This window comes from Cynara cardunculus (genome assembly GCF_001531365.2).
Source record: "Cynara cardunculus var. scolymus isolate 2C chromosome LG 1, CcrdV1, whole genome shotgun sequence".
In the NCBI taxonomy this organism is placed as follows: domain Eukaryota; kingdom Viridiplantae; phylum Streptophyta; class Magnoliopsida; order Asterales; family Asteraceae; genus Cynara; species Cynara cardunculus.
In genome coordinates this window covers 4,122,520-4,133,589 of record NC_037528.1, presented here as the reverse complement: position 1 = coordinate 4,133,589, position 11,070 = coordinate 4,122,520, and the positions used below count along the sequence as shown (strand labels likewise).

The 11,070-nt window shown below is 36.2% G+C and overlaps 1 protein-coding gene and 1 pseudogene across 3 annotated transcripts; one reads left to right on the top strand and one right to left on the bottom strand.

Annotated features, from left to right (window-relative positions):
* Positions 1–3,224: 3,224 nt before the first annotated feature.
* Positions 3,225–7,803, top strand: LOC112523751 (F-box protein At5g49610-like). 3 transcript variants are annotated; one of them, XM_025133436.1, is made up of 3 exons: positions 3,225–3,408; positions 6,127–7,271; positions 7,485–7,803. In XM_025133436.1, exon 2 carries the CDS (start codon positions 6,139–6,141, stop codon positions 7,261–7,263), a length of 1,125 nt encoding a protein of 374 aa, XP_024989204.1. In that variant the 5' UTR covers positions 3,225–3,408; positions 6,127–6,138; the 3' UTR covers positions 7,264–7,271; positions 7,485–7,803. The 3 variants fall into 3 exon arrangements, with proteins under 3 accessions (XP_024989204.1, XP_024989208.1, XP_024989197.1); XM_025133440.1 differs by having other exon boundaries at positions 6,127–7,301; XM_025133429.1 differs by lacking the exon at positions 7,485–7,803 and having other exon boundaries at positions 6,127–7,477.
* Positions 7,804–10,249: 2,446 nt separating this feature from the next.
* On the bottom strand, positions 10,250–11,070 carry LOC112522914 (annotated as a pseudogene).

Below are 11,070 nucleotides of genomic sequence, written 5' to 3'. Positions count from 1 at the left end.
TAAAATAAAGTAATGTAATCTTAGCCATTGATCAAAAAAATGAATGGATGAGATTGGTTTACATGGTTTACACAAATGGGTCAAGTTTTTATTTGAACGCTCATCTCTCTCTCTCTCTCTCTCTCTCTCTCTATATATATATATATATAATTGGGATCATGTGAGACCAAAAGTTTTTCGTATGACCCGACCAATTCTCAACCCTTGGATTAGATCTACAATCTGGACATTTATAATCACAAAAGTGCCACGAGACTTCTTAATAATCACAAAATTGTCACCGTGCAAATTTAGACCATTAGATAATTAGCTTATAAAATTGATCAACATAAATTAGTCTTTTGGATCTCATGAAAAACCTTTAGTCTCACGTGAACCAAACCCTATATTTTGACTCGTGAATTTGTGAACAGAGACAAGATTTTTAATAATTTGGGGGTAGTGAGGACAACGTTAAGGTGAAGTGTTGGGTAAGGGTTAGGGACAGAAAATGGGGTATGTCCCGAAGTCACTACAGGTACTTTAGAACCATCACCGACTAGGACAGAATAGAAAATGCGATTACCACACATAGAGTCGAGTATAACTGCATTTAAATGAACATGGTCAGTTGCTCCGGTGTCCATATACCAGTCGCTCGTGCCCGACTCGTTCAGTGAAAGCGTGTTAAACAACTAGGGCAAAGTCGTGGGCTAGGAAGTGCTTGACCAGGCCCAAGGAGGAGCAATATCGTTACTTGTTTGGTGCTGTTCAGGAGCGGTGGAAGCTGCATAAATCTGTGGGCTGACAGCTTGGTTGTAGCGAGTGTTTGGGCTGGATTGAAGCTACGGTTGGGCTGGCCCAGAAGGGAGGCTGTTGTTCGGTGAGGGAGGCGGACCCATCAGACCTGCTGACGACCAAGCATGGCATGGAGGATGGCTGTCTCACGACTGAGGGCTTGACCATGCGGCGCGATATAAATCCAGCCGTATGGCTGCGATGGCGGAGGAGGAAACCGGCTATCGGATTGACCGTTTTGACGACGTCGCTGCTGTTGTTGGCGCCCGTTGCGACGGCCATTTCCACGAGATGAACCGTTGTTTCCGTGATGATTGTTGTCACCGTTGTTGCCCATTCACATGGAGGAGAGTTGGTGCCAAGGAGTGGTCCGTGTGACCGGTTGTAAGAGATTATCGGGGTTGAGACATTCGTTGTTCCTCCGAGAGTAACATCGATCGAGTTTCCAAGAATGTTGGGAGAGGTGATTGATACCGTATCATGTTGGCAACGAAATCGATTTTGGGAGATAGGCTGTTTATCATGTAAATCACCAAGTGTTTATCCGGTATAGCGGAATTCAGATCCATGTTGGCTAGGAGATCGGCAAGGGTTTTGATTTTAGTGCAATAGGCAGTGATAGAGAGGTCGCCCATGATTATGTTCCGGAGTTCGCTATCGATTTGCATACTCTTCACGTCTTTGTTATCACGAAAAAGCGTCTCCGAGGTTGTTCCAAACTTGAAGAGTGGTGGAATCCTTCTTGAGAACCATTTGGAGAAGGGACTGGGAGATCGAACAGTATATCCATAGTTTAACTATAGAGTCTATTTTCTCCCACTCGGGATCCGTTGGCTTCGGTGTGGTGTCATCAATATGATCCAAGACGTCGAATCCGATGCAGTGGGTGGTGAAAAGCTCACGCCAAGCGTCGTAGTTGAGTCGGGTCAAGATCAAGGATCAACGGCACGTAGGTTTTAATATTTGTAGTACCAAACGCCTTGTGAGGAGGATTAGTTTCGCCGCCAGCCATGAAGGCTGTGTTTGGTATGCAGACTACACGGGACAAAAAAAAATAGTCCATGTTTGGCATGCCATGGACAAAAAAAAACATGGGACAAGGCGAGACTATTTTTAATTTTAATGGGACAAATCTTGATATTTCTTGTTCCACTAAAAAAGGTGGAACAACATGGGACTAAAGTTAAAATGACAATATTTTGGTTGATTTGTTGTCATTTTACAATCATTATATGATATAAAATAATATTGAACAACATTTAGGGTAATATGTTCATTTTAATAGTTTTATCCCGTCCTGTCCTAGTCGTACCAAACATAGGACAGACAATTAGTCATGTTCCGTCCCATCCTGTTTTGTCCCGTACCGTCCCGTCCTGTCCCATCCAGTCTGCATACCAAACACTACCGAAGGGACGAGTGGGAGGAGGACGGTGGTGATTTAACTTGGGATACAAACTTACTTCACCCGCTTTTCCTAATTAAACATGTCATATTGTGATTTATAAATGTCCATGATTAGTGTGATTGAACATGATTACAGGACCATTAAACAAGACATTTTTATAATACTGGTATTATATCGTACATAAAACCTTAGATATCGAGTCATGCGCATATATGTTGTTTAATCACATTTTAAAATACATGGCATTAAAGTATAAAAAACTAAAATAGAAATGAATTGTGAACTATAGAGATAATAAAAGTAATAAATTTTAAATCATAAAATCAAAAAAGTAATGAATTATAAAACATAGGAATAAAATAGTAATTAAAAAAGTATAAGGATGCAAATAGAAATTTTCAACAAACTATAAGGACTAAAAATGTAATTTAGATATATTTTTAAATATAAATAGTATCAAATTACTATATAAATGATAGCATGAAAATAACACTTAGCAATTAATTTGAGAAACGCAAGAAAAGATCTGAATCGTTTATTATTTTTAATTTTATTCTTATGAATTACGTTTGTTACTAGAATTAATCCGTTACATCTTATTAGTGTTATTTTCATTCAATTAAGATTAATTCAAAAATAAAAATTCATTCTTATATTTGTTATCATAACTTTATTCTTGTCGAAACCCAACCCTGTACTAAGAGGGTGTTTGCTTGTTTGAGATTGCTTATAAAAACAACTTATTGACTTATTCCAGTGTGATACCGGTAATAAACACTTTTGAGTGTTTGAACAAACAACTTATACCGGTGTCAGACTGGTAATAATTTTTTTTTGAAAAAGTTAAATCATTCTGACTTATAATAAGTTGATAAACGTTTTTGTAGAAAAACATAAATTATTTCAAATAAGCAATCCCAAAAACCATTAAATATATATATTTTTTAAATAGATATACCCATATTTGTAAAAATATTAAATGATTTAACACTTTCAATTAATTTAAATATACAAAATTGCAAACTTGTATTTTTAACAGGAGATTTTGCACACCGCACAAAACCCACCGCTACGGTCACATGGGGAAGCATATGAATCTCCCGCGCCTGCTCAATTGAGCCCTAGAAAAACCTCAATCACGCCTGATTCTGCCCTTTTCCTTGGATTAGTCTCCCGATTGCTTATATCGACGATCGTCGATTTCGGCCGCTAACGACCAACAGGTTATATCTGATCACCTTCTCGTCTCAATTTCGTTAATGCGGCTGTTTATGCACTTATTTCGTTGTTTTACGTATTTTGAGGATTATGCATAGGGAAATGTTTTCTTTCATGCTGCAATTGACAACTATTGTGTGTTGATCGTAATTATAAACTTGAAATAGTTGGACTCCTTTTGTTAGAATCTCTCTTCTAAGAAGATGCATAAGTTGTGCCTAGTGCATGAAAATGTGTACAGGATGCATTATCTGCAATGTTATATCTGGTTCAAACAAAAGCGGTAAATTTTATTTTCTTTCCATTTATTATGAGATACACAATCTTTTTTGGTCATTCTTGAAAAGGATATTACAATTCTATATTATACCAAAGTTGTCTTGGATATTCGTCAAACCCGATAGACAATCTTTTTTGGTCATTCTTGAAAAAGAAACTACAATTCTATATTATACCGAAGTTGTCATAGATATTCGTCAAACCCTTGATTACATTATCTTCACACTTATTCAAGGAATGTAGTTGGGTTTTTGTAGAGCAAGTAACATAAAAATAACCTTGAAAATATGTCATATTACATTTTCTAGTAGGTGGTCGGAGAAGGGAATACAACATCTTTTGTTTAAATAGCTTGTAGAGATAAGATTTAAATTTTATATGTGTCTATCTATATTTACATGTTATTTGGTTGAATATCCATGACAACTTCTATATAATCTAGAAATATATGTCTTTTTTTCATAAGGACAAAAAAAGTGTCCATCTCATATAAAATGGAATGAAAAGAAAATTTACACATTTGTTTGAACCAAATATAGCACTGCAAATGATGCATCCCCTACACATTTTCATGCATGAAGCACAACTTATGCATCTTCTTAGAAGATGGGTTCTAAAAAGAAGTCCATTATAATTGCTTAACCACAAGAACTCCTGTCCACCAATCAGATCGGCCTATAGACTACATTTATGATCAACAAACAATAGTTGTCAGTTGCTGTAGATCATTAGAATAAGCAACAAAATCTATAAGGAGAATACCATTTTTAAGAATTTCAATTTGAGATGCCTATAGAACACCATCTTCAATCGATTTGAGTAGGATGATAAATCAATTCTTTCGCCAATTCTCTTAAAAATGGAGAGATATCTATCTCAATTGTTACATACCAATGATGGAACACCAAAAACAGAATGTTCGATGTTTACATGTTAGATGAACTAAGTCTTCATTGAATCTTATTTTTTCCATTAGAAGTTGTGCATGTATTCTGCAGTACCACATGCGAATACTCCACTGCTTCTTGATGTTAACTGAGCTGCCTTTAACGGTACTCAAAATTTTAAGCTAACCACGATGAATGCTTCATTGAATTTTATGGTCCTTTATTTGTAATTCTCAAAAGTGACTTGTAACAATTTTAATTTGAATCAGAAATATTGTATCGAGGTTTCCAAGAAAATGTAATAGAAGTTCAATAACTTGTTCGCATTTTAGAATGTGACAATCATGCTTATACCTAGAAACCGTATATTTTACTTGTGTTGATACAGACAAAAGCAAGCATATTCATTCAAGGTATCTTATTAACTATTATTGAGAATGCCTGCTCAAATAGATCTCTAATGTTAGATGTGGAGTTTCTTTCCTAAATCCGATGAAAATTTGCTTTTAATGGAATTACACGGTAGGCAACATTCAGACCAACACAACTTTTTGTATCCGTCAACCTACAAACACCAAAGGTCGAGTGTCGGTCTAGACTTTTATGTTTAAATTGTTTATTGGGCCAATAAGGACACGCTGAGACGGAATAAGGGCCTGTTTGTTAGCAGCTTAACGAGCTTAATGGGAGGCACAACTTACTCGGTCAGCTATACATGAGTGCTTGGTAGTGGATTAATGATATAGAAAGTGGCTTATTCAGTAAGCTTCTAGGAAGGAGCTTTATGCAGAAAGCCAAGTTTTTTCCAAACCTGCCCCTCCCAATTAAAAAACATGCTACTTCCATCTATGAAAAAACTCTTCCAAACAAAAACTTTCCTAATCTATACAGAAAGATTAATTCACACAGACAACTTTATCCATAAATGACTTAATAAAAAAACCAACCAAACAGCCCCTAAGACTTAAGTTTTTAAGTACATATTAAACATTCATGAAGATAGTACTTGATACCAAATGGACGTATTGGCCATGGGATGTGTTTTTTCAATCCCGTGAATCTTCATACTTGAAGCCATGATTTATGCTCAGTGTTTTGATTATTCATCTGCAACTGACGTAAATGAATACAGGGTTGGGTTCTTGTGAGAATGATTTTTTTGGTGAGAACGTGAGAACAGAACTTTCATGTACCCTCATTTTACTTCTATCTTTATGATTGGAACTTTAACAAATTCATGCATGTGAAAGTGATTGAAGATATGTAAAAAAGTGAAAATGAAGGTGAAGATGAAAGTAGATGAAGGTTAATGTTTCTTGCCAGCTATCAATTGAAGTTAGTTGAGGGTCCACTCTTTTTAGCCGTTAAATCAAAAAATAAACTCATCCAAAGACTTAGAAACTTTCTCACTATTCTTACCAAAACTCTTATTCTCACACGACCCCAAGTCTATGCATGCATGTCTCTCTGTGCTCACTTGTATAGTTATAAAACGGTTGTATGACAATATAGATGTCAAATTAAAGAGAATAAAAGTGCTGCACAATTTTGTGACAGAATTCAAGGAAGATGGCAATAAAAAAGTACAAGAAACAATGTGAAACTGAACAGGTAACAAGGAGGAAAAAGAATGTGGACTTTTTCTCTTTTCTTCCTGATGATCTCCTTTTGGAGATCCTTACAAAGCTTCCAGCTGATATGCTTCGTTATAAGTTTAGATTTGTCTGCAGACGGTGGTCCAATCTAATTACTAACAGGATCTTGTTAGACCATGCTTCTTTGATTCTCGAGAAGCCAACCGGAAGTGACACAGTTCGTCTCATAGACATAAGGGAAGAAAAACAAGGGCTTAAAATGAACGAGCAATACCTTGACATAGCGTATAGTGGCCGTATAAGATCTTGGTGTAACGAATTCCTCCTGATAACAGATCTTGAGAGAGTAGGATATCTGTACATATTCAATTTGATCACCAAGAAAGGATTATTTCTTCCAGAATGTTCTACTTGTTGTGGAGGGCATTATGGTTGCAAATGTGGAGTGGGTCTTTCCTATGATGAATTCAGAGGAGTGTACAAGGTTGTTCATGTTTTTATAGGCCCGCCAATCCAATGTGAGCTTCTCGTCTTGAAAAGTAATATTATATCTTGTGATTCCGCAAAATGGAAAAAAATTAACGGGCCTTCTTATATGGGTCTAAGGCGGTATTATTGGGAAGATCCCGTTTCTGTTCAAGGCAGATACTTTCATTGGGATGTTCATTGTTCCAAGTATTTGGTTTCTATGGACACAGTGAAAGAGAGATTTCGCCAAACTTGCCTACCGGGATCTGATGATTATCCTATGAACAACCGATATTCTCTTGTTGAAATGGGTGGTTTCCTCGCCCTCCTTCATAAAGTATCTGCAGATAAAGTTCATGTATGGATGCTCAAAGATTTCCRGAGGACAAAGTGGGAAAAGTTTCAGTCGATAAGCGTTTCAAGCTATGTGGGCTCAAGCATTTATCCTGGTAGCRTTCTTCCGCTTCCTGTTACTAGCGTTAAAAGCAAACGATATCTTATCTTTAGAAAACCCGGATCTGCAACGGCTCTATATAGTTATGATCTGAAGGATCAACGGATGAAAAAGCTAGACATCGAGATTGCAGGTGATGAACGTTGTGTGGTTCACTCGACAGCAGCAAGTTGTTGATAACCGAGGTAGAAATGCAGCTTATACTACCAAAATCTGTAAGTATAAAAGCTAAGATCATAAAAGAGGGGATATTGTTTTAGTTATATAATATGTGGGATAATGGAAGTTGTGGAAAATAATGTCTGTGCTTCCTGGATCACGTAAGAAAATAATCATGCATCTACTTTTGCTTCTTTTTCTGTTGTTTCAACTGCACTGATTCATGCATAAATATGCAGGAAACATCTTTTAGGGCTTTTTGATTGAAGTAAAATGCTAGCGGCATAATGTTTGATCTTGGAAACAATTATAGATTTGATTTTATGCTGTTTAGATTTGTGATTTTTCCGGTGGATCCCCGTTCATAATGCTATCAGCTTGGCTCCGTTTCTTCTTCTCGATCGTTCTTCAAGATTCTTCCAATTAGTGTCGGTTCGAGACGTGTGTCAAAAAAGGTATCATTTTGATCACTTTATCGCTTATTCACATGTAAGGAGACACCTTTAGGGGCTGTTTGGTTGTTTTTCATTAAGTCTTGTATGGATAAAGCTGTCTATGTGGATTAATTTGTATGTATAGATTGAGAAGGTTTTTGTTTGGGAGGATTTTTTCTTAAGATGGAAGGAGTGTGTTTTTTAACTGGGAGGGGCAAGTTTGGAAAAAACTTGGCTTTCTGCAAAAAGCTCCCCTTAGAAACTTACCAAATAAGTCACTTTCTATATCATTAAACCACTACCAAACAGTCTTGTATAGTTTACCGAAGAAGATGCAAGTCTAATTAAGCTAGCTGCTAACCAAAAGACCCCAAGTCCTGTTATAGTTTTAATAATTCAGCAGGGTCATTTGGGGAATCAGGAATTTTGTTGCAGGTCAAACTGGTGCTTCTGTCGTAAAGGCCAGATTTGTGTTCTGCAGCAAGTTTTTCTTTAACCCTGATATATGTCCTTTTTGAGCTTGGAGTGATGCTTACCGGGTAAGCACTTACCGACAAGAGTCACTACTCTCTCTTACCTTATCGGGTTGCATTCTCGACCATCAAAATGAATTGTCTCTTACCTGGTAAGAGTTAATCAGTTAAAGAGTCTTGGCCCTCTCTTATTTATTGGGTACGAAGCTTGGTTGTTGCCATGTCTCTTAATTCTCGGTCGTTGTCGTGCTCACCTAGTAAGATAAGCGACTTGGTGAACACTTGGTAAGTATTTGATAAACAACCGCTTAGTCTTGGAAATCTCATTCCAATGTGTTTAGTCTGGTTTTCAGGAGTTTGTAGTTAAGCTCCTTGTTATTGGGCTCTTGGTAGATAATAAACATTTAACTTGCAAGTCACATTAGCTTACCGGAAGAATATGGTTAAGACCAAAAATCTTACCCAGTAAGAGCGAGACAAGGATCAAAAGTCTTATCCGGTAAGTGAGGGCGAAGACTCTTACCACAGTAAGCATTTACAGGGAAAATTGTTGTATACGAATACTTTTTGATGGACATCTTGTCCGGTAAGTAATTGATAGTGTTAAATTTTACTGGTAAACGCTTACTGAGTAAGTGTTTGGTAAACCACCCCTTATTTTGTTCTTATTTTACTATTTCTGTATAACTAAGTTTTGTCTTCACTTTTATTTAAGAAAGCTGTCTTCCTTTTTAATAAGATATTTTAAATTTGTCAGGTGATTATAAGGTTTTTCATATTTCATAATTTTACATGTCATTCCAATAAAAAATGTCATAAACACATACATATCATAATTCATTTTTACAAATTAAGAAAGACAACAATTGTAATGTATTTTTTTAATTTGGACACAACCATTTCATAATCTAATTCACATGGTTGGATTTCGGTGAGAACAAAAGTTACACTGAGAAGGGTAAAAATGAATCTTCACCCTTGGATTTCAATCATAATTGAAGATCAAATGAAAATGCGTTTTTAAGCTAATTCATGGGATATTTTGGGACTTAATGACAACCACCAGATCAACACTAATTAAAAGTGATCAAGAGTTTAAATCCCTTCACATGTTTCTTACTTTAATTTTTATTTTCACACGATGGTTCGTACTAATTCATAATTACTAAAATGTTAAACAATTTGATTAGTGTTTCCATTAGTAGATAGAAAAGATATAAGCGATTATCAATGTTCAGTTTTTCTTTTTCATAAAATATAATCGGATAAAAGAACAGATTCAAATGAATTACTTTAACGGGTCGCATTTATTGATAAACTTGATATTTATACAAAGTGCTTTTTAATAACTTAAAAAAATATGTGAATAATTGGTTGAAATTAGATCAAAATATTTGAATTAATCCAATGGATGACTAATATTTGACTAATAAATTAGCTGAAAACCATTTTTTTTTTTCCAAACCTGCTCCACTCAATTAAAAAAACACGCTGCTTTTATCTAAGAAAAACCATCCCAAACAAAAACCTTATCAATCTACACATACAAATCAATTCACATAAACATTTTTATCCATACATGACTTAACAAAAACCAACCAAACAGCCCCTAAAGGTGTCTCCTTACATGTGAATAAGCGATAAAGTGATCAAAATTAACCTTTTTTCACACACGTCTCGAACCGACACTAATTGGAAGAATCTTGAAGAACGATCTAGAAGAAGAAACGGAGCGAAGCTGATAGCATTACGTAAGGGGATCCACCGGAAAAATCACAAATCTAAACAGCATAAAATCAAATCTATAATTGTTTCCAAGATCAAACACTATGCCGCTAGCATTTTACTTCAATCAAAAAGCCCTAAAAGATGTTTCCTGCATGTTTATGCATGAATCAGTACAGTTGAAACAGCAGAAAAAGAAGCAAAAGCAGATGCATGCTTATTTTCTTACATGCTCCAATAAGCACAGACATTATTTTCCACAACTTCCATCATCCCACATGTTATATAACTAAAACAATATCCCCTCTTTTATGATCTTAGATTTTATACTTACAGATTTTGGTAGTATAAGCTGCATTTCTACCTCGGTTATCAACAACGTGCTGCTGTCGACTGAACCACGCAACGTTCATCGCCTGCAATCTCGATGTCTAGCTTTTTCATCCGTTGATCCTTCAGATCATAACTATATAGAGCCGTTGCAGATCCGGGTTTTCTAAAGATAAGATATCGTTTGCTTTTAACGCTAGTAACAGGAAGCGGAAGAAYGCTACCAGGATAAATGCTTGAGCCCACATAGCTTGAAACGCTTATCGACTGAAACTTTTCCCACTTTGTCCTCYGGAAATCTTTGAGCATCCATACATGAACTTTATCTGCAGATACTTTATGAAGGAGGGCGAGGAAACCACCCATTTCAACAAGAGAATATCGGTTGTTCATAGGATAATCATCGGATCCCGGTAGGCAAGTTTGGCGAAATCTCTCTTTCACTGTGTCCACAGAAACCAATTACTTGGAACAATGAACATCCCAACGAAAGTATCTGCCTTGAACAGCAACGGGATCCTCCCAATAATGCCGCCTTAGACCCATATACGAAGGCCCGTTAATTTCTTTCCATTTTGCGGAATCGCAAGATATAATATTACTTTTCAAGACGAGAAGCTCACATTGGATCCCTTGTACACTCCTTTGAATTCATCATAGGAAAGACCCAGTCCACATTTGCAACCATAATGCCCTCCACAACAAGTAGAACATTCTGGAAGAAATAATCCTTCCTTGGTGATCAAACTGAATATGTACAGAGATCCTTCTATCTCAAGATCTGTTATCAGGAGGAATCCGTTACACCAAGATCTTATACGGCCACTATAGGCTATGTCAAAGAAATTGAGACGAGAAGGTGA